This window comes from Salmo trutta, chromosome 40, assembly GCF_901001165.1.
Source record: "Salmo trutta chromosome 40, fSalTru1.1, whole genome shotgun sequence".
Taxonomy (NCBI): Eukaryota; Metazoa; Chordata; class Actinopteri; order Salmoniformes; family Salmonidae; genus Salmo; species Salmo trutta.
The window spans coordinates 9957232-9981990 of NC_042996.1; the positions used below are offsets into that span (position 1 = coordinate 9957232).

The 24759-nt window shown below is 42.5% G+C and overlaps 1 protein-coding gene across 7 annotated transcripts in view; it reads left to right on the plus strand.

Moving 5' to 3' along the window:
• The window catches only part of LOC115180006 (liprin-alpha-2-like), a 230844-nt gene that overhangs the window by 59496 nt on the left and 146589 nt on the right, over positions 1–24759 (plus strand). Inside the window, exon 1 of one of the 7 annotated variants that reach the window (XM_029741857.1) lies at positions 18097–18598. The exons of 5 other annotated variants lie outside the window; for them this stretch is intronic. In XM_029741857.1, the coding sequence (XP_029597717.1) occupies positions 18518–18598 (81 nt within the window). In that variant the 5' untranslated portion in view covers positions 18097–18517. Of the gene's footprint in view, positions 1–18096; positions 18599–24759 lie in introns of those variants that run through there. One more of the 7 variants, XM_029741859.1, reaches the window with a different exon arrangement.

Below are 24759 nucleotides of genomic sequence, written 5' to 3' on the forward strand. Positions count from 1 at the left end.
TTAGAGAGCATACTTAAATTCACACAGGACACCGGAAAAGACAGGAGAAATACTCCAGATATAACAGACTGACCCTAACCCAACGACACAAACTATTGCAGGATAATTACTGAAGGCTGAGACAGGAGTACATGCCTCCTCCATTCCCCTCTACCTACCTACAGGTTGTTGAGGGATGGTGTAATCCACTACACTGCTAGGGACTATGGTTACCAGAAGGATAATATGTATGGTGTTGCACAGGGCTGTTTCCACAGTGAGACATTCAATTCTGATCTGCTCCTCCTGATGTCAAGGCCTGGTCAGGGAGACTGCTGTGTACTGATTGGTTGCTGTTGTGCAGACTCAGTGGACAAGACAGTCCCTGATAGATTCTGCAGGGTGGATCAGCACAGGGCTGAATGGACTAATGTGAAGACTGATGTGAAGTGTGTATGCTAGATGCAGGGCGGATGCTATTTGGATTGATATCATTTTAATGAATCACGTTCGGTTTGATACAGTTTTTCTTGGGGTAAGGTTGTGATTTTGCTATTCCTTGTGCCTGTTGAGAATGGGCTTGTATTGAAGACAGAGCCACTTGAGACTCTTCTCTTCCTGGAGATGTCTCTCGCTGCAGTCTCCTACAAGAGTCCATAGTGAACATTGAGGGTTTTCATTGTTAGGTGATTCTGCCATCTACTGTATGAATTGAGTAATACACATGGATGTGATTTCTATAATATATAATATTATTGGCAGGTAATAAATGTCTAGTCTCAATGGGCAACTTACTTCATGACTAATTAGTATTTTTTTAAGGATACATGTTAACATTTGTTTCAAAAGGTTTCCTTTTCTGCTGTATTAAATTGTAGGTATCCTTTTCTGCTGTATTAAATTGTAGGTTTCCTTTTCTGCTGTATTAAATTGTAGGTTTCCTTTTCTGCTGTATTAAATTGTAGGTATCCTTTTCTGCTGTATTAAATTGTAGGTATCCTTTTCTGCTGTATTAAATTGTAGGTTTCCTTTTCTGCTGTATTAAATTGTAGGTATCCTTTTCTGCTGTATTAAAGTGTAGGTATCCTTTTCTGCTGTATTATATTGTAGGTTTCCTTTTCTGCTGTATTAAATTGTAGGTTTCCTTTTCTGCTGTATTAAATTGTAGGTATCCTTTTCTGCTGTATTAAAGTGTAGGTTTCCTTTTCTGCTGTATTAAATTGTAGGTTTCCTTTTCTGCTGTATTAAATTGTAGGTATCCTTTTCTGCTGTATTAAATTGTAGGTTTCCTTTCTGCTGTATTAAATTGTAGGTTTCCTTTTCTGCTGTATTAAATTGTAGTTATCCTTTTCTGCAGTATTAAATTGTAGGTTTCCTTTTCTGCTGTATTAAATTGTAGGTTTCCTTTTCTGCTGTATTAAATTGTAGGTTTCCTTTTCTGCTGTATTAAATTGTAGGTATCCTTTTCTGCTGTATTAAAGTGTAGGTTTCCTTTTCTGCTGTATTATATTGTAGGTATCCTTTTCTGCTGTATTAAATTGTAGGTATCCTTTTCTGCTGTATTAAATTGTAGGTATCCTTTTCTGCGGTATTAAATTGTAGGTTTCCTTTTCTGCTGTATTAAATTGTAGGTATCCTTTTCTGCTGTATTAAATTGTAGGTATCCTTTTCTGCTGTATTAAATTGTAGGTTTCCTTTTCTGCTGTATTAAATTGTAGGTATCCTTTTCTGCTGTATTAAAGTGTAGGTTTCCTTTTCTGCTGTATTATATTGTAGGTATCCTTTTCTGCTGTATTAAATTGTAGGTATCCTTTTCTGCTGTATTAAATTGTAGGTTTCCTTTTCTGCTGTATTAAATTGTAGGTATCCTTTTCTGCTGTATTAAAGTGTAGGTATCCTTTTCTGCTGTATTAAATTGTAGGTATCCTTTTCTGCTATATTAAATTGTAGGTATCCTTTTCTGCTGTATTAAAAATATTCAGCTTGTCTGTCCTTATCTGAAAAGTTAATCAATTGAACTAGAGAAATGGATATTTGATGTAAGGATGAAGCAGAAGCACATTCTTACCTGATAGCTAGAACATTGAGATCATGGGTGTATATGGGAGAAGCTATGCCAGTGAGTGATGTGATGAACACAAATGTACAGCAGAGGGTGGAGTTCACTAAGAAATACATGCAGCCAGTGACTAACTGTGATTTCAGCCTACATTATGCAAGCTAATGTAATCAGCTCCCGGCTTCCCACTGTTAACACCACAGTCATGACATCACACTGCCATGCTACGGCGGTTTAAAGCCTTATATCTCTTCTAACTAGCAGCATCTTCACCTTGATTCATTGGGAATCCATTGATCTCGAGAGACGATCCGTCCACCACTGGAAGCCATGATAATTTCCCCCCAGCCATTCCTCTTGATACCTCCAGGTTAGCTCTGTCAGTAGAATATGAATTGGCTTTCACTGCGGAGGGCAAGTCAGGGCCATAAATCAACGGCCATTACTGTCAGTGCAGTGCTTCAGACTCCATAATGCTCTTTATCAGGCTAACGGACCATCCAGTGTCAAAGCATGATTTCCTTTTTCCATCCATCTCCACAGAGGAGCTCAACACAGTATTTACTGACCACAGCATTTACTGACCACAGCAATAGCAGTCTCTGTTTCACCATGGGTTCACCATGGTGTCGTATGGCTCCACTGTAGGCTACATGGAAATATGTCTACCTTGCCCAGGGTGACTAATTGTAGGCCCAGGGTGACTAATTGTAGGCCCAGGGTGACTAATTGGAGGCCCAGGGTGACTAATTGTAGGCCCAGGGTGATTATTGTAGGCCCAGGGTGTTTATTGTAGGCCCAGGGTGACTAATTGGAGGCCCAGGGTGACTAATTGTAGGCCCAGGGTGACTAATTGTAGGCCCAGGGTGATTATTGTAGGCCCAGGGTGTTTATTGTAGGCCCAGGGTGACTAATTAGAGGCCCAGGGTGACTAATTGTAGGCCCAGGGTGACTAATTGGAGGCCCAGGGTGACTAATTGTAGGCCCAGGGTGATTATTGTAGGCCCAGGGGGTTTATTGTAGGCCCAGGGTGACTAATTAGAGGCCCAGGGTGACTAATTGTAGGCCCAGGGTGACTAATTGGAGGACCAGGGTGACTAATTGGAGGCCCAGGGTGACTAATTGTAGGTCCATGCAGTAGTGATGGATGTCACTGCTTGTTCAGTTGAGTTTGATTCCATTGGGCATAATGGGGCAATGAAGTGGCTGTGATGTGTCTATACAGCCCACTTTCTTTCAATACATTGGGAAATGATGTGTCATAGCCTGAGCAGGTCGCCATCATCAGTGTGTGTGTGTGTGTGTGTGTGCGTTTGTGGCTGCATGTGTGTTTGTGCATGTGCCCACGCATGCATGTGTGTGTTTCTGTCTATGTGTGTTTTTCTGGCTGTCAGGTGGCCAATTAATGAGTGTGATCAAGTGGGTTGTCCATTGGCCCCCAGCCTCCCCTGACAGCTCAGGAGACTTAGTGCTGTGAGTCCACATGGGGGAGAATGGATAGGCTGTATGGGGACACGGTTTGTTCTGTCTGTGAAACCGAGTGGGGACGTGTTTCATTCCCATCACTCAAGTTCAGACGTGATGACTTGTCCTTCAGGGAATTAGGCCGCCTGCCTGCTACTCCAATCTTTTAATGACTTTTTAGGGATGGAGACTGGGAAGTGAAAACACGTTTTTTTGGCTGTTGATAAAACTGTTTGTTGCTTGTTGACTAACTTAGATGTTCAATAGTTTGTACTGTTTTCTTGCATCAATGGCTGGCTCTTAGCCATGATTTGTTCATATTAACTTTTTCCAAAACAAAGACATTTGCTACTCAGGCATTCTTCATAAATACAGCAACAGGTTTTACTTGAAGTTATGGTATAATAAGTTCACTTTTTGTTGTGTAATGGTATAGTTATGTGGTCTTTCACTGTGCTATCTCTCATCCAAATATCAGGAGCACCCGAAGTGTCAGCTGTGCTCCGTTTTAGGGCCCCCATCCGCCCCACCAACGCAGCGCTCTAACCGGCTTTCCTCTGCCCTTTATTTGATTTCTTAATGACTTTCTGGGGTAGAGCGAGAGGAAGAAGCGGCAGAAATCATATTTGTGTCCCAAAAGCAGGCTGTTGTATCCGGGAGCTGCAGCATTTGTCTCGGTGCTGGGGGCTGTAATTAGAAAGTGATGAGATTGTTCCTCCTCCCCCATGCAGCCGGCCAGAAGACTGATGAGCTTGAACTTGCAAATAAAGTAAAAACAATCAGAGGAGAAGAAGAGACGCCCACAGACGCTTAACACCCGGGATGAAAAGACGTGTTAGTGCGCCAGGGAAGATTGATCACGTCAATTTCCTACTTTGTTTCTGCTGCTCAAGGTTAAGCCCAGATTTCCACCTGGTTTCTGTTTCCCTAGAAGACCTAGAAGAATAACGCCCCATTGGGTCGAACCCGTAACCAAAGAGTCGTAACCGAAGAGACAATCTTAATTAAAGTTACGTCGAATGTGATTACTCCATCCTTGTTTATCAACATCAGTATAATGATGGCAATTCTGCTTAGCCCTGTACAAATCCTCCCAAACATCCTTTGTAATGTGTCCCACTGGGAATGAAGGAGCATCAGAGGGCATGAGTAATTATACAAGAGAGAGTGTTATTGTGATTGTTGGCGGCTACTGTATTCAATGGAGCTGTCAAGGTTCATTCCCCTTTTCCTTTAGTTGGTATTAAATCTGCCTTGCGCCCGTCTGTCAAACCTCCGTTCCTCCTCCTCACGCTGCTCACCACCCTGACAGGGACAGACAGGGGGAAATAGCTGCTCATCTGCCCACTAAAATGACTCCCTTCAATGCGTTAGCTCAGACAGAGTAAGCCAGGGCTGTTAAACTGCTGGCCTCATGATGGAAGAACACATTCACCTGGCGTGGGCTTGACTGGTTGGCTGGTGGGATGGTTTGTAAATATTACTATCATGCCAATCTTATGACTGTCAATCCTTGCATCCATAGCCTTGTCTATGCGGTTACATTTCGCCAGCCAATCCTTTAGCTTACCTAACAAAGTGAAAGGTTCAGGCTGTTGAAATGGCCGATTGTGGCTATGAGGCTGTTCTGGGGTGTTCGGTCCGATGCTGTATGGTTCAGGTCCCTGGAGATTGACTAAGTTACCATGTTGGCTCTCCTCTGTCCAGCTCTCGGGGCTGAATTTAAACAGTGGCCTTGGCTTTAGAGTGTGTCGACTGTACTGCCTTCACAGTGCAATGTTAAGGAGTCAATCCCCCAGTCAAGCCTGTTGAAATCCTCAGAGAGCTAATGGTGGTCAAGGTGATCTTAGTGGCCATGGTCTGGGGTGTTGACCTCTTCATGGACTGGTGCCCAGTAGGATCTGTAACTCTATCACGAAACAGAGAGAACCTCCCAAAATCGACTGTACATACCCCCAGAGAATATAGCCGTACGCCAGACAGTTTGGGAACTTGAAGAGATACAGGTCTACTGCCTCGCTATGTCTTACCTTGACGTTACTTTTGATTGAATAATTAACCAAATATATTATTCAAGTTTCACTGCAAGCATTCCGCTTTCATAATCTATTATATGTGGCTACCAGGTGATGCATATGCATGCTTTGGTGAGACATGCTGCAAAACAGCCTGACCTTCAGAACAGTCCAACGGGACGAACAGAATGTAGCGTTGAAACTGGAGCTGTATAAATAGGTAACTGTGGTGCTGTATAAATAGGTAACTGTGGAGCTGTATAAATAGGTAACTGTGGTGCTGTATAAATAGGTAACTGTGGTGCTGTATAAATAGGTAACTGTGGTGCTGTATAAATAGGTAAATGTGGTGCTGTATAAATAGGAAACTGTGGTGCTGTATAAATAGGTAACTGTGGTGCTGTATAAATAGGTAACTGTGGTGCTGTATAAATAGGTAACTGTGGTGCTGTATAAATAGGTAACTGTGGTGCTGTATAAATAGGAAACTGTGGTGCTGTATAAATAGGTAACTGTGGTGCTGTATAAATAGGTAACTGTGGAGCTGTATAAATAGGTAACTGTGGTGCTGTATAAATAGGTAACTGTGGTGCTGTATAAATAGGTAACTGTGGTGCTGTATAAATAGGTAACTGTGGTGCTGTATAAATAGGAAACTGTGGTGCTGTATAAATAGGTAACTGTGGTGCTGTATAAATAGGTAACTGTGGTGCTGTATAAATAGGTAACTGTGGTGCTGTATAAATAGGTAACTGAGGAGCTGTATAAATAGCTAACTGTGGTGCTGTATGAATCAGTCGTTAGCTTTACATGACCAACGGACCTGTCTTCTAATCAGCAGCACTGTAAAGCAGCTGCTTGTCCTTTTTGCTTTCGCACGACCCGGTGGGAGTCTGCAGCACATCAGGGCATATTCAGGGTTCTGTTTCAGACACTGGAACAATGCCCACGTTTGGCACGAGCATTGACTGTTGATTTCCCAGGACGTACAGTGGTTGCTGTATATCTTCTGTGTGTCGCTAATCTAAACCCACGTAGATGAATGGCGAACGCACACACATCATAGGTCATAGCATTCTCCTGTAACCTCTAGTACTTACATTGGTTTGAACCCTTATTTTACGGGCAGACTCCCCCACGTAGGTGCTAATACTCCTGTACATCTCACTACCCTTTGTGTGAAGTTGATGTTCACAGTACTGTACTTAACCGCTGGCTGGCCCCACTCACACATACACATGATTGACCGTGCTGACTACCTTAATTGACATCCTATATGCCTAAATCAGCGCTTTATGATGAAACTGCTGACTGGGGGAACAAAATGGTGATGGAAGAGGCCTGCTTTGTGTGTTGGTTTGAAATGCAATGTTTTATGATTGCAACTCCCACCTGGAATTCTTCCCGGCGTTTCTCCTCAGATGGTTTTGATTACTTCCTATTTCTCATTTCTCCCGTAACCTCCGCGTGTTGGCTGAACTCTCGGCATAAATATTTTCTGGTGAGAAACTCAGTCAGCGTTATGTTCAACAACAAACGCCCGCGTGTTACAAGTCCTGAATGTCAAACCGTTATTAAAGCAAATCGGGCGTGTTTGTGGATGGTTGGGTTAGGCCACAATATAACCTATTGTCTAGCGTAGCAGAGGAACTTCCTCCCACTCCCAATAAGTGTGTTTGTGGGGATGTGGTGCATTGCATTCATTTCATCACAAGGCTGCAAAGGGTGTGATTTTCCCCAGTTGCCTGACCTCCACTAGTCCTGACGTGTTTTGTGTGTGTGTGTGTGTGTGTGTGTACGTGTGTACATGTACGTGTACTTTTCCCCACTTCCCCCAGTATGGCGCGGAGGTGTCTGGGTCAGAGAGAGGGGAGATGAGAGATGGGAGACATCAGGAGGTTTTTCCCTGTGCTTCTCTTGTCTGTCAGGCATCAGGTATTGGGGTTGAGGACTCAGTTACCCAGAGGGAAACCCCCACCACTGCATGTCTCAGTAAAGGGTCTGTAAAACCCATCTCCTCCATCTCCTGTCTCTTCAACCCTCAGCTCTCTCTGGGGTGTTCCAGTGGAACCTTTTAACTTAGCCACAGTATGTAAACATAACATAGTCGTATTCTTTGAAATCATACCACTATGTCTATATGTCTGCCTTTCAAATGAGCTTCCAAGCAGAATCAGTCGTATCTTTGTTGTTCCAAAGCAAGAGGTATTTGGGAATTTCCCCATGAGCAATGCCTTCATTCATAGTACTGCATATTAACAACTAAGTGTATGTTCTTGAAAATATCCCCTTAGGCCTCCCGCTCAGTGCCAACTAGGAACACTTGTCTTGCACAACCTGCTTTGAAATAGTACAGTTTAAATGAAAACAGGATCCTTTTGATTGCATTCACCTTTGACCCAAAAAGCAACACACACACACACACACACACACACACACACACACACACACACACACACACACACACACACAAGCCAAATGCTGAATGAATGGATTCATCAAAACCACCACATAAGACACAGTAAACCCTGAAAACAACCGTGCTGCTGTTTTTCTTGTTGGCATCAGGAGCTGAACCTCAAAGGACTCTCACATGAAACATGTCTGCCGGTGAGAGTGAGGGAGTGCGATATAGAGATAGAGACAGGAAGGGAGGCAGAGTGGGTTTATCCTTCCACTGTGTGTGTTGTAGCCGTGCCCTGCTTCCCTGGCCCTTTGACATCAGTTCTAATCTGTCACCCCGGGAGATTTTCAGCTCACCAGGGGAGGGAGGGAGGGAGGGAGAGAGAGAGGGAGGGAGAGAGAGGGAGGGAGGGAGATTGAGAGATATCTGCATTGATGTGAACAAGAAAAAATAGGTACATTTTCAAAAGCACTTCTCAATCCATTGTCAAAGAAGTGGTTCTCCTCTGTTTCATTGAGCTGTATTGATGTGAGTAGACTACAGTCGTCTTAGTAGCAGGAGACCGAGACAGCTGCTGAGCTTTGGAGCTGTGGGTTCTATTTAAATGCCTGTCACATCGTCTGTCAAAGCGGTGGCTTTACCCTTGAAAAGGTGCGTGGGAGCCCCTGCATGCCACTCGCTCCCTGTGTCACATCCCATCAGTACAATGAGGTCCCACCCAGCCACCAGGGCTCTGGTGATGTCACACCTGTGCAACAGGGTGAGTGAGTGACAGGCCCTGGCTTTCTGTTAGGGCTGGCCACGTACGTACAGTGGCAAGAGAAAGTATGTGAACCCTTTGGAATTACCTGGATTTCTTCATACATTTGTTATAACATTTGATCTGATCTTGATCTAAGTCACAACAATGGACAAACAGTGTGCTTTAACTAATGAAACACAAATTATTGTATTTTTTTTGTCTATATTGAATACATCATTTAAACATTCACAGTGTAGGTTGGAAAAAGGCTAATGACTTCTCCAAAAGCTAATTGGAGTCAGGAGTCAGCTAACCTGGAGTCCAATCAATGAGATGAAATTGGAGATGTTGCTTAGAGATGCCCTGCCCTATAAAAAACAATCACAAAATGTGAGTTTGCTATTCACAAGAAGCATTGCCTGATGTGAACCATGACTTGAACAAAAGAGATCTCAGAAGACCTAAGATTAAGAATTGTTGACTTGCATAAAACTGGAAAGGGTTACAAAAGTATCTCTAAAAGCCTTGATGTTCATCAGTCCTCAGTAAGACAAGTAGTCTATAAATGGAGAGGTTGCTACTGTTAGCACTGGTAGCACTGTTGCTACTCTCCCTAGGAGTGGCCGTCCTGCAAAGATGACTGCAAGAACACAGCGCAGAATGCTCAATGAGGTTAAGAAGAATCCTAGTGTCAGCTAAAGACTTACGGAAATCTCTGGAACATGCTAACATCTCTGTTGACATGTCCACAATACATAAAACACTAAACAAGAATGGTGTTCATGGGAGGACACCACGGAAGAACCCATTGCTGTCCAAAAAAAACATTGCTGCACGTTTAAAGTTCGCAAAAGAGCACCTGGATGTTCCACAGCGCTACTGGCAAAAAAATCTGTGGACAGATGAAACTAAAGTTGAGTTATTTGGAAGGAAGGAACACACAACACTATGTTTGGAGAAAAAAAGGTAATCACTGACAGAAAAATGAATTCCCAAGTTTATCAAGACATTTTGCAGGAGAATGTAAGGCTATCTGTCCGCCATTTGAAGCTCAACAGAAATTGGGTGATACAACAGGACAACGACCCAAAACACAGAAGTAAATCTTCAACAGAAGAAAATATGCCTTCTGGAGTGGTTCAGTCAGAGTCGTGAACTCAACCCGATTGCGATGCTGTGGCATGAGCTCAAGAGAACGGTTCACACCAGACATCCTAAAAATATTGCTGAACTGAAACAGTTTTGTAAAGAGGAATGGTCCAAAATGTCACCTAACTGTTGTGCAGGTCTGATCCGCAACTACAGAAAATGTTTGGTTGAGGTTATTGCTGCCAAAGGAGGGTCAACCAGGTATTAAATCCAAGGGTTCACATACTTTTTCCACTCTGCACTGTAAATGTTTATACGGTGTGTTCAATAAAGACATGAAAAAGTATAATTGTTTGTGTGTTATTAGTTTAAGCAGACTGTGTTTGTCTATTGTTGTGACTTAGATGAAGATCAGATCAAATTTTATGACCAATTTATATAGAAATCCAGGTAATTCCAAAGGGTTCACCTACTTTTTCTTACCCCTGTACCTGTGCTGACACCATCAATATGCCATTGCAGTTCTAGGTCTAGTTTAGATCCGGTTGAAGAAGGTTCATTGGTGGGGAGTGCCTTGACCAGGTCCCTGTTTCCTGACCTTCGACTATGTCCAGGTAAAACGGTGGGCCGTAGTTAGATAGAAACTATAGTTAAGGCCCAGATATTTTCCTGGTCAGTTCACATGGTCAGGAAAAAGTCTGGCCCAAGCTCAATAGCCATGGCTTAAAAATCTCCCACTCAGATAAGACAGACATTTTGTTTTGGCCGACCATCATGTAACTCCTTGTTTGGGTGTCTGTTTTGGTTCATTTGGGAAAAATTCTCATGGCAGTGGAACTTTACAAAAACGCTGGGAGTGTTTTTGGAGACAGAGGAAGCATACGGTACAATAATGGCTGTGAAAGGTATCTTGTGGGCTAATTTGGCAGAAAAACAGTCTAACATGAAAGTGACTTGTTGTTGATCATCCCAGCACAGCCAGTAGAGGATTTGGCGTGCAGCGTTAGAGCGGGGAACGGCCCAATTAGGCTCTGACACGTCTGATTTGGGAGGGTGGCGGCGTGACAGTTGCCTGGAGGGGTCCTCTCAACACCGACAGGCCAATAGGATGGCTGCTTCACATTACACAGGAAGTTACACATTACACAGACAAGAGGAGCTAGCGGTAGGAGGGGGCTCTGCTAGATATAACATTATTATGTATTATCAAGTCAATTTGCACTGCAACTCCTGCTCCATCATGAAATATAAAGGAACTAGGCTTTCATAACGGCGCTAGGCTTTCCTCACAGTGAAGCACCGAGGGAGCTTGTTCATGGCATATTTTGATCTGTTCCTTCTCTGTAATCTGTCTCTCTTCTCCTCTACACCCTGTGGATGGCTCTGTGCAAACTTAGTACTAGCTTAACTGACAGGCCCGGCCTTTGGGGAGCTGTTGTCGGTACTGTGCGACAGCCCAGCCTGACGTCTTGAAGCCTGGCTCTGTCTCCAGTCAGCTTGTTAAGGCTGCCTATGTTTCACACTGTGTGCTGTGTATGGTCACAGTATGAATGGTAATGCTAGCATGTCTCTGTCTCTTTCCTGTGTGTCTCTATGCACAGTGACAGTAGAAATGCTAATGCTAACATGTCTGTCTCCCCAGTGAGATCTATCATGTGCTGCATATCAAGCATGCAGTCGACCCGTCCCCATGAACTCCTGACTGTTGGAGGTTTACCTCCAGCTCCGTATTGCGGGATCATCCAATCATGCCATTTGATTCCAAACTGTGCCAAGTTCTGGTATATGACATACTGTATGTTGGAGGTTGCTGATAGGTTGGAGGATCAAGGAGATTTCATTTGACTCACTGGTGGTGGCTTTGGAATGAATGCGTGGTCACATACGTACGACCATTGAATAATGCAAAGGGGAAACTTGGCACGTTGTCCTGAATCACATTGGTTTAATGTACATGGTTGATGAGGTTTTCCTCAAGATGTTGCAATCCGTGGAAAGATGCCTCCGCAGCAAACCTAATGAATATGTAGTAGTATGGACCAAGTCTCTTTTTGTTTCTGTAATACTGATTCACATCATTTTTATTTGTGTCGTGAGGAGACGTTGTAAAGAGTGTCTCCGATGTATTTGATGTAACAGGAGATCATTATGATTTGATAGCTAGCCTGTAGCAAGGTGCAGTAGCTTCCTGCCTCTGCATATGAGGATGACTTACCAAACTGGAGGAGAAGAAACAGTCGGAAACTGACAAGCCATTGCAGTCATACAGCCGATAAACATGCTTTTGAAGGTGAATTGCTTGTCTCACACAATGTTTGGATGATTAGCGTGATTTGGCTGGAAGTAATGCTGCTTATAGCTCAGCAGATATCATCTTCCAACAACATCATCCTCTCCGTATATTTCCGTTGCATGAGAGGGCAGATGAACTCCAACTTACAGAATTGTTTGTGGTTTTGGCACAGAATAGTTTTCTGTCATTTCAATAATCCCCCTGGGGAGAGGGTGTAGGAGTGTTTATGTAACCACATAATTGGGGTACTCTGTTGCCGTTCAGCAGCTCCATATGCCATGGTTAAACCAGCGTGCTGCTGAAGTGCCACATTCACAATCTGAAATGGTGTTTTTAATATTCAAACTTATATTTCAGTCTTCACTTATTTACATTTTGTTCCTGATGTATTTATTCGTCCCACCTTCATTGCTTTATGGTAATGTTCCATATTGGATGGATAGCCTAGGAAGTTCAGTGGAGTTTACCCCAGTAGTTATATGACTGCTTTGTGTTGTAGCCTCTCTTTGCTGTACTGTGCCTCATTTTCAATACATTTGCATAAACAGTATAAGTGGCTGTTTGATCAAAGAAGCTTGCAGCAAAATATGACTTCGCAAACATGTTTGCATGCTCACACACGGTCACGCACAGATGCACAAACACACAGGCAGAGACACACACACACACACTCACACACCTTCATCTCAACACACAAACCCGCATACACCTACCACACGTCTCTCACTTTTTCATGCATATATATTGTGTGTTGCCACATTCTCATATGTTTTTGCGTATGTCGTGTTCTCTGCAAGCCGAGTGTCATGGTTTCCATAGTGATTGTATCGCTGGGGCTTCAGCTCAGGTGTGTCACGTCATCCATTTGGACAGCATGGGGGCTGCGTTGAGATGACTTTGGTGCATTGCTTCCTATTTGTGGTTTTAGGCTGGGTTTCTGTACAGCACTTTGTGACATCGGCTGATGTAAAAAGGGCTTTACAAATACATTGGATTGATTGATTGATAATAACAGGAAAAATCAGACACCAATCTCCATCTCAATATATTAATATTGTTGGTTGACAGCTTGTGTCGGTTATCAAACCCTGGAACAGTGGCTTGATAATGCGATCTGAAAGATAATGGTTGTCTTATCAATGGTGTCCAATGCCTCATTAATAATAGAACTATCTATTCATGTTAATTCCGTTTTTAGATTCAGAAAATATCAATGTGAATTGCCTAGTCCTCACTGTGAATGCTACACCAACAACGTGACAGGTAAGAATTTGTAAGTGTGTTTTAGTAGATAATTCATTACAGAACATAGTGGAGATGTTATAAGGTATTCTGTAGTATTAGACCTGAAAGAGACCACATTCTATTTTCCTCTGTATTTCCTCCTCTGTTATCTCTATGGGAATAGGAGCTCATTAACCATAATGTGTATCATGCGTTCTACCTTCTTAGATTTTAATGAGGTATTCTTATGTGTCTCTAACAAGGCCTTCTCAAAGCAACGCCGCGCATTCCTGCTTAATGACATATTAGCTGTGCTCCGTGGTTAGAAAACCCAGCTCTCTCCTCTAGTCTGATACACACACTAACAATGCTACTATCTTGTCAGCTGGCCTCGAAGATTAGAGCATTGGAATGATCAAACACAGGCTGTCAACGCAAAATTGATTGGTTTGAGTGTCACACCCTGACCATAGAGAGCCATTGTTTCTCTATGGTGTAGTAGGTCTGGGTGTGACTAGGGGGTGATCTAGTATATTTACATTTTACATTTTAGTAATTTAGCAGACGCTCTTATCCAGAGCGACTTACAGTAGTGAATGCATACATTTCATACAATTTCATACATTTTTTTTTTTCTGTGGTGGCCCCCCGTGGGAATCGAACCCACAACCCTGGTGTTGTAAACACCACGCTCTACCAACTGAGCTACAGGGAAGACTATATATATATCTATGTCTATGTTGTGTTATAGTTTCTTTTTCTATGTTGGGTTTTTTGTATGATTCCCAATTAGAGGCAGCTGGTAATCGTTGTCTCTAATTGGGGATCATATTTAAGTAGTTATTTTTCCCACCTGTGTTTGTGGGATCTTGTTTTTGTTTAGGTGCCTATTTGCACTTCACTGTCTTCACGTTTCGTTTGATCATTTTTTGTTTTTGTATTTTGCTGAAGTTTGACGTTATAATAAAGATGTGGAGCGCAACTCACGCTGCGCCTTGGTCCAATCACTACGACGATCGTGACATTGAGCTTTGATTGATGAAACAGCCTTGTGTGTGTATGTGTTATGGATTCCAACAGAGGTGTTTGTGTGCTGCACATACTCAGGTCTTTGTCTTAATGAGCAGGGCTTATCTGTTCAAGTGTGTGTGTGTGTGTGTGTGTGTGTGTGTGTGTGTGTGTGTGTGAATACTCTGCACACACACTCCGGTCTCAGGTGTTCGTCTTAACGAGCAGGGCTGTTCTCTGGGCATGCTCTGCTTTAATGGAGCTGAATAGATGAAGGGTCTTCAGTATGTATTGACTTTTAATCAACACCACTTTTATTACTGCAAATTTGCAGTATTTACAAAAGTAATACCGTTTACTACATGACAATAGCCTGTGCTGCAGTTATCTCCTATTTTGATTTACAGTAAAACTGTTCTAAGGCAATCGAATATAATGAAATGTGTGTGTCTGTGATCGTGTGTCAGATTTGCAGTGTTCCTATGAGGACTTAAACAACGCTGTTCTGAGCAGGCCGTCCAGACACACAGGGGATTGAGAGCTCAGCGCTCTGTCTCAACAGCCAATCAGCTCCCAGGGGCATAAGCCAGGCCCACTGCACATCTGTATGATGATGTCATTGGCCACTGTAGACAGGTCTGTGAGCATGACCGCTGATCGGCCAGGCTTAGTAACCCCAGGCTCCCATGATCCTTCTGTATGTCCTCACTCTTGCACAGCACAGCTCAGCCCAGTACAGCATAGCACTGTACAGTACACAGTGCAGAGCACAGTGCTACTATCCCAGTCACACTAGGAAACAATGCTAGACCAGCGAGCCAATTGTCCATCAAAACACCTTTCTTGCAGACAGGTGTGACTCAAACTGACAAGCAGTTCAAGTCACACTAACTGGCCTTTATCCCAGGGTAAGAGTGTAATTCCCCCAGAAACTGAGCACACAGTCAAATGGATCCACTCCTGCAGTTTGTACCCATAATTTTTGGGGGGATTCTAGTCATTTTTAACGTTTAAAGTTTTCTTGGGTGTCATCTTTATATGTCTGTCTTCCTGATGCTTCTCCCTTGTAGAAAGGACTGATGTCGTTCAAGACGATATGGATGGAAATTAGCAAGCACCGTAAAGATGCCCCAACACAACTGTTGATAATGACAGAGACAGATCGCTTCCTAGATGTTGCGTACATTACATATGGATGGAATTAAAGCATGACAACAGTGACTGAGGAGAGACTGAGACAGACAGACACATCTGGCTGGTTGTGTTTATGTGGTGGTGAGCGGCTCAGCCTGCTTGAGGCCACAGCCCAGACGGACAGACTCTCTCCTCCCCTATCGCCCCTGGGAGCTATACTACTGTGTGCAAATGCTCAGGCAATGGCTCATTATCCAATCAGAGCTCTGGATACTAGGCCCCATCTGCCTTGTCTGTGCCCAGCTCTGCCCTGGCATCTCCCTGCGTAGGGGGTAGAGGACGTGGAGCATCAGTTCCACTTCCCAGCATTCAGGTCCCCATGGATGGAAACAAAAGGGGAGAGAGGAGAATTAGATAACGTTTAAAACCCTTGTCTTTTGCCCGTTTCCATTTCCATGACTTTAACTTGATGGCTGCAGCAGCTTCAGCACGATGTCATCGGTTCTTATTAGAGCAGAGGCCCTGGGGAATCAGACGGTCGTTAAGACGCGATAGTCTCTCGATTAAGGCTAATTTCCACAGGCATTTCAAAGCGCTGATGACCAGAGCCTTACCACACGCTCCCGTAATTACCAGAATCATATTATTATTCGCCCAGTCTGAGCCGCCGACTGATACAGCATCTCATTTTGAAGAGGGTTATCATGCAATTAAGGTCAAGACCAAAAGGATATTTCTGTGCCCCGGCTTGCCGTGTAGCAAACTATGAATGGTTTGGAGTGCTTCCAGCGATGGGGTCAGAAACATATAAAGTATTGGCCCTAACACTGTTGAACTGTAGTTCATAGGATCTGACGTAGCGCTAGTTGCACTAAAGAAAAACCTGTAATATAAAGAGCGTATGCTTTGATACTCTCGACGCCATATCCCACCAGCATGGTTCTATGCTCAACTGAATCAAGGTCACCCACAAAGTCTGCTATGTTTTTTTACCGTTATTTATCCAGGCGAGTCAGTTTTAAGAGTAAATTGTTGCAATGCGTTACGCATAAATATTCACTTTTAATAAGCATACCAAGACATTCTAATAGGATGTCCGCATTGGGTTTAAAGGGATACTTCGGGATTTTGGCAATGAGGTGGTTTTACATTCGAGCAGATTCCTATAGATTTCCAGTCATTGTGCTAACGGCATTTTAGCATTGGCTTGCGAGCTACCGCTAACTTCCTTCATACTGGACACAGAGAAATACAAATAGTATCCACTAGTCTGACTCTGGGAAAGCAGATAAAGGGCCTTATTGCCAAAATCCTGTAGTATCCCTTTAAACAAGAAAGAAATAAGTCTTAAATGTTTTATTGAATAAAGTCCAGTAAATGGACTATTGGTACCTTGACCATAGAATTGGTTTACATAATTCAACAATGGCAGTTTGTATTCTCCCAGAGAGAGGAGCCAGTCGATGGGAGGAAATTGGATGAGGCCACACCAGGCCATCCCCCTCATAGGAAGTCTATGGAACTAAATGTCCTCCACTTTATAAAATGGTAGATAAAAGCTGCTCCTGGTCAATGCTGCATTCATCTTAAATGAATGAAACGGTTCTCTTTTATAGAGAACTCAGGGAGCAGGGGAAAAATCAATATGGAAGATATTGAAGATTTCTGGAAATGGATTTTGAGCAAGTGGTCTGATTGAGGCTTTGGAATTGGTTCAAGGCAGACCAAGTGTAATACTACATAGGTTCGGTTTTATAACCTTTGATTACAGATTACACATCCTCTAATGAAAAGAAGATGTAGAGGAAGACATTTCTGTGTGTGACTACACGGTTCGACCTTTAGTCCCACATAACCTCCCTTGAACATCTTACTCTCCCCCTCTCTCTCTCTTTCTCTCTCTCTCCCCCCTTCCATTCCCCCTCCCTTCCGCTCTGTCTCTCCATCCCTCTATCTCTCCCTCTCTCTTTTTCCCTCCTTCTATTTCTCCTTCTGTAAGGATCTCTCTTAGGGAGATCTGCCTGACTCAGGCTAGAGCTGCAGAGCTGAAAGGTGCTGTGCTATGTGCTCTGTGCTGGAGGTGCTGCTAGCTGGTCCCCAGTGAAGTCATTACTGCACACAGCTCCTGCCTGCCAAGATCCGCACACTCACGCCTTACAATGAAAGAGGGCGTTGCCTACAGTATAATCAAATCAAAGTTTATTGGTCACGTACACAGATTTTCAGATGTTATAGCATTTGTAAATGTATTTGGAATGCATACATTTGTATGGAAATACATTATTTGGACAATTTTGTATATTTCAAGTCCTTTTTTTCGGTATGGGATATGGAAGCTGTATCCTACTGTACAGTACATGTAATACAGCTGTAATAAACCGTAGCCTAAACACTGTACACATTTAGTACACATAGAGAGCTGGTAATAACTGAAATGACTGAGTACACACACTATCTGGCACATCAATATCCCACACATCATGGACACTGATGCTCATCTTTTCTGGAGAGAAAAGGAATACCTTAGGAATGCAATCATCTCTCACAGTAACATAGAGAGGGAGAGAGAGGTTCCTTCCCCTGTAAACGCACTCTGCGTGTTCTTTTGGAGGCAATATGGTATTGGTTAGCCTCCCGCTGATGCTCAGAATAATTACTCGTGGAGGCAGTGGCGGATAGGAGGGAGGTGATTATCGTGGCAAACAGATGGACTGGTCCGAGGCACTGTCAGAATTGTGCTTTGCGACGAGTGCAAGGCAATCATGGACCCCCTTATATTGCACCGAATTTTTCTCAGCCGGCCAATCGATAACACATCCTGCTTTGTAGAGAGCAGCGTCCACTGCGTCTCTGATCGGTTGTGAAGAAACCGGAGAGAGAGGGGTCTCATTTTTCGATTGCGCCCGTTGCGCGTCGCCTTTCCTAAACCCTCTCGGATGTGGGTGTGCGGTGCCGAGAGTGCTGCCACCACGAGAACTCGGTCGGGACAGGTTTGAAGTTATCATTTGCAGCACCCAGATGTGTGCAAGCACATGTTTTGATATTCTGAATAGGCTACATCGGTTTTTAAAATCTCTGACCACTTTTGGATTGCTTCGAAGGAAATATGATTTTCTCAGATATGAGCACCGGGACCAACTCTCCGAAGGTGCACCAGCCGAACGGGACAAGATATTACACATTCCAGGCAAGTACCTTTACCATTCCTCCGAATGTTGACATGCCAGTGAATGCGACCCTGTGATGGGCGTTGGTTCAATATGGGGTTTGATTGTCGGTATTTTAGTTTTACTCGAAACGAATGTGATGTGTTTATTGCCTGACCATTGCTCTATTAAAAGGACATTCGCTATGTTTAGGCTACCTTGATTGCTTGGGCGCTTTTGGAGCTCTGCTTGTATTTTATAGTGCTAAAGGCATTGTTATGATTGTCATAATAGCATATCACATGGTTTAAAGGTATTGGCATATTATTTGTTTCAAATTCGGTGAGTAATTAGGAACCAACCCTATGTGCGCATGGGCACGGTTTGCTCAACGTTATACTACCATAATACTTTTTTTATTGTAAGTTGCTTTGAATTGTTTTTACACTTGCCTTGGGATATATTTTATGCATTTAGGAAGTCAAAGTGGTGGAGTAGTATACTGGGTGAGCTTTATGGGGTTTTGTAAAGTGTTGAATAAGAGGTGAAAAGGCGTCACCCGCAGGCACGTGTGCGCGATCAGGCGACCGCAGTTAGAATTCCTCTGGGGATGCGCGTTACCACCGAGTCACTTGGACGGCGACCATAATATTAGGACACATCCCTGCTTCCTCCTCTCATCCCATGAGATGACATGGACAGAAAAGAGCAGGTCTGAAATATCCAATCAGACTCCAGTCCAACAGATGTACACATGCATGCTTCCCACACACTTTGTGTAATGTCATGGGAAGATAGTCTACTGTGTTATTCCCTTCATTAAATGAATAATCTGAGATTTGAGCTCTGGCGCACTATTGAATCCAGCGATAGTTCAATTTTGCTCCATGTATAATTGAATGAAATTATTAATATCCTCGCTCTATATTTAATATTTAGTATTCTGATATACTCTCTCAGTTCTCGACTTTTAAAATAAGATATAGCCTAGTATACTATCAACGTTGAATAGAAAACTCTTCATATTGATTATTACAATAGGAAGTAAAGTCACCGGGGAAACCAATCCAGAAAAAGCCATATTACAACCTACAGTATGTGTTGTGATAATTGCGTTGTTTGCTCTATAACCTGTTAGTTCATATGCTTGGACACCGTGATATTTAGGCCTAAAGACCGAGACAATAAGAAGACACAGTGGCAGAATAAATTAAACCACACATTTGTTTCATCATTACAAAACCAGAGAGCAACATCTGTCAGGTGAAGTCCACAAAACATATTGCATGTAGCAAACAATTGAATTATGAGAGTGTTATAATGTATTTATTCTATTAGTTTTTGTGTAGTAATTGCCAAGTTCAACATGGACTCATGCTGGGAGCAACACTAGGGGTCCATGCTCCACTAGGGAGACCGGTTAGGATAGGGATTCGAATTTTTGGGGGTAAATGTATTTTGTTCATAGTTTTTTTGTTTTTGTAGTAGAGGTATTGGAGGACAACTGAAGGTTGACTTACAGTGTATAAAAATGATGGTAAGGACAAGGATCAGTATCTTAAAATGTAACCCATCATGGTGATCTGTGAATTAAGTATAGCCAGATGTAATTCCAATGGTTTGGCTGATAATAAGAAAAGAAGATTGTTTTTACATGGCTAAAGGAGAAGGATGACCATATTTATTGTCTTCAGGAAACTCATTCAATATCTTCTGATGAAGAGGTCTGGGGAAAAGAATGGGATGGTAAAATGTATTTCAGCATGGGTTATGAAATTCAAATGGTGTTATGATCCTACTCAAAAATTATTTGGATCTTGAGGTACAATCAATTAAAATAGATCCTCAACGAAGATGGATTGCCTTGAATATGTTACTTGATGACAAACAGTTATGGCTCATAAATCTATATGGACTAAATAATGATGATTCAAACTTCTTTGAAAATATTTTCAATAATCTAATTAGTCACCAAAATTGAAATAACTCTATTATAATGACAGGGGACTACAACACAGTTTTAAGTACATCAACACACCCTAAAGGGTGTCATACTACCAACTAACACCCTTTGGCGCTCAAAGTGATTAGGAATATTATGGACATGTTGGAACTGGCCAATATATGGAGGCTTAACCCTTGTGTTGTCTTAACATTCTGTATTCTCCCCTTGTCCTAAGGGTAAAAAATGATCCGTCTTCACTAAACCCCTAAAATAAAGCAGCTTAATTGAATTTTAAACCCCAAATCTATTTTGCATGAAGAAACAACCTGTCATTCATCACAAACTTTGTGAATATCTGGGGTTTCCCTCTTCACAATGCAGAAAGACTGCATTTAATCAGTAGACACCAATTGTTTTTATAACAACACACCTGCCATAATTGTTTTCTTTACTAAAGGTGAGGTTTATTTTTATTATTATTATTGCTAAAGGTACTGCATACGTGTAAACATACATTTTTTAGCAAGAGATAGCACTTGTATAGCCTAACAAAGTAGCAGAAATGTGCAGAAAGTAATTTTGAATGCATTTTATTGATGGGAAACAATAACAGTCTTGAACTTTTTGGCAACATAGTGATATATTCTTATATACTGTACAATGAGGAATTAAACTACAAAATACTAGTATTCTCCCATTTTTTTAACCATTGCCCCCACCCACAAGGTGTATAAACAACAACAATAAATCAAAATAAAATAAGATAATAGATACAAATCAAAAAATGTGAAGAACATAAATCAATCAACTCTAATTCATACATGTAGGACAGTATGCAAGTGTGTGTGCATGGACGTTACAGATGTATTTCTTACATGTGCAACACATAGTATTTGTTTTACAGTCCATCTCTGGGGGTCAGAATTGGCATCTCCTCCTCTTGCCTGCCCCAGCTGCAGCCTCAGGTGGATCAGGACAAGATTCAGCCCCCTAAACAGCTTTCACAAGCGCTGCAGAGGCTGCTGTGCGGGGGAGGTGCTCCCTTCTTTGAATGTGTGGGATTACAAGTGCCTTTCCCAGCTGCTCCAGGAACACCGTCCTCTTGTTCCGCTTATCAGGCATCCAGGTAGGGTTGATCTTGTTCCATATCACGAAGGCATTGCATGAGGGCACATCAATGATGTTATGGAAGATGACTAGAGGCCAGCGGGCAGTCATCCTCCTGCAGTTGTAAGTTCCAATCACCTTGTCCAGATTGACTACTTTCTGGTATCCTTTTCTATGGTGAAAAAAGTATGTGTTGAGGACTGAATGCGATCAGACCATCAGCCTATAGCCCTCCATTTAACTAGGACAAACTTTCCATGAGGGCGGGAATATTGGAAATCAGATCAGTTTGTTGACAGACATTACATTTTTTAAGAAAACTAAGGAGGGTCTAACATATTTTTTTCTTGCATAATACGGGTACAGCGGATCCACTTATCGTACGGGATGCCTTTAAGTGCGTCTTTAGAGATCATTCAATTACATTTTCATACCAAAAACAACTGAATGGATTGGGTCAACAGAGAAAAGACTTAGAGCAGAAATAGAACATCTAACATTACACATCAATGGTGTTGATAAATGTTCTACAGAAGTTCTGAATAGTTTAGATGCAAAACAAAAGGAGTTTAAGGAATTTATTCACCACCAAAAAGAACCTTCAGAAAATAGTTACAAATTATGGATCCATTGTCTCACCAAAGGACATTTTGAATGAAGAAGCAAAATTATGTTATTTTTAATTTATTTTCAAGTTCCTTGAACTTCACTAATGAAGAATGTCTTAATTATTCATGTACATTTACATTTAAGTCATTTAGCAGATGCTGTCTGACACACAAAAATAAAAGTTGATTACTCAGTAGTGCCCCCGGTATAAAGACCCAGTCTCACAAAAACATTGGAGGCCCCTCACCCTTCAATGTTGCGACACAAAAATATTGGCAAAATGTATTGCTCATAGAATTAAACAAGTCTTACAGGATGTTATTAATCATGATCAGACAGGATTCTTAGAAGGAAGACATAATGGAGAAAACATGACTCAATTATTATACTGTAAATAATTGAAAACTATGAGAATGCAAGGAAACCAGGCATAATCTTTATAGCAGATTTTTAGAAAGCCTTCGATAAAGTACGGCTAGCATTTATTTTCAAGTGCCTGAATTATTTCAACTCTGGAGAATCTCTTGTAAAATTGATAAATGGCATTGAGGAGTATACCACCTCAGTCATCGGCATCATCAATAAGTGCATTGACAACGCAGAGTTCCTCTGTCCAGTGTCTGTATTCTTTTGCCAATCGTAATATTTTATTTTTATTGGCCAGTCTGAGATATGGCTTTTTCTTTGCAACTCTGCCTAGAAGGCTAGCATCCTGGAGTCGCCTCTTCACTGTTGAAGTTGAGACTGGTGTTTTGCGGGTACTATTTAATGAAGCTGCCATTTGAGGACTTGTGAGGCGTCTGTTTCTCAAACTAGACACTAATGTACTTGTCCTCTTGCTCAGTTGTACACTGGGGCCTCCCACTCCTCTTTCTATTCTGGTTAGCTCCAGTTTGCTCTGTTCTGTGAAGGGAGTAGTACACAGCGTTGTACGAGATCTTCAGTTTCTTGGCAATTTCTCTCATGGAATAGCCTTAATTTCTCAGAACAAGAATAGACTGACGAGTTCCAGAAAGTTCTTTGTTTCTGGCCATTTTGAGCCTGTAGTTGAACCCACAAATGCTGATGCTCCAGATACTCAACGAGTCTAAAGAAGGCCAGTTTTATTGCTTCTTTAATCAGGACGACAGTTTTCAGCTGTGCTAACACAATTGCAAAAGGGTTTTCTAATGATCAATTAGCCTTCTAAAATGATTAACTTGGATTAGCTAACACAACGTGCCATTGGAACACAGGAGTGATGGTTGCTGATAATGGGCCTCTGTACGCCTATGTACAGTCGTGGCCAGAAGTTTTGAGAATGACACAAATATTAATTTTCACAAAGTCTGCTGTCTCAGTTTCTATGATGGCAATTTGCATATACTCCAGAATGTTATGAAGAGTGATCAGATGAATTGCAATTAATTGCAAAGTCCCTCTTTGCCATTCAAATGAACTGAATCCCCCAAAAACATTTCCACTGAATTTCAGCCCTGCCACAAAAGGACCAGCTGATATCATGTCAGTGATTCTCTCGTTAACACAGGTGTGAGTGTTGACGAGGACAAGGCTGGAGATCACTCTGTCATGCTGACTGAGTTGAAATAACAGACTGGAAGCTTCAAAAGGAGGGTGGTGCTTGGAATCATTGTTCTTCCTCTGTCACTCATGGTTACCACCAAGGAAACACGTGCTGTCATCATTTTTCTGCACAAAAAGGGCTTCACAGGCAAGGATATTGCTGCCAGTAAAATTGCACCTAAATCAACCATTTATCAGATCATCAAGAACTTCAAGGAGAGTGGTTCAATTGTTGTGAAGAAGGCTTCAGGGCGCCCAAGAAAGTCTAGCAAGCGCCAGGACCATCTCCTAAAGTTGATTCAGCTGCGGGATCGGGGCACCAGCTTGCTCAGGAATGGCAACAGGCAGGTGTGAGTGCATCTGCACGCATAGTGAGGCAAAGACTTTTGGAGGATGGCCTGGTGTCGAGAAGGGCAGCAAAGAAGCCACTTCACTCCAGGAAAAACATCAGGGACAGACTGATATTCTGCAAAAGATACAGGGATTGGACTGCTGAGGACTGGGGTAAAGTCATTTTCTCTGATGAATCCCCTTTCCAATTGTTTGGGGCATCTGGAAAAAAGCTTGTCCGGAGAAGACAAGGTGAGCACTAACATCAGTCCTGTGTCATGCCAACAGTAAAGCATCCTGAGACCATTCATGTGTGGGGTTGCTTCTCAGCCAAGGGAGTGGGCTCACTCACAATTTTGCCTAAGAACACAGCCATGAATAAAGAATGGTACCAACACATCCTCCGAGAGCAACTTCTCCCAACCATCCAGGAACAGTTTGGTGACGAACAATGCCTTTTCCAGCATGATGGAGCACCTTGCCATAAGGCAAAAGTGATAATAACTAAGTGGCTCGGGGAACAAAACATTGAAATTTTGGGTCCATGGCCAGGAAACTCCCCAGACCTTAATCCCATTGAGAACTTGTGGTCAATCCTCAGGAGGCGGGTGGACAAACAAAAACCCACAAATTCTGACAAACTCCAAG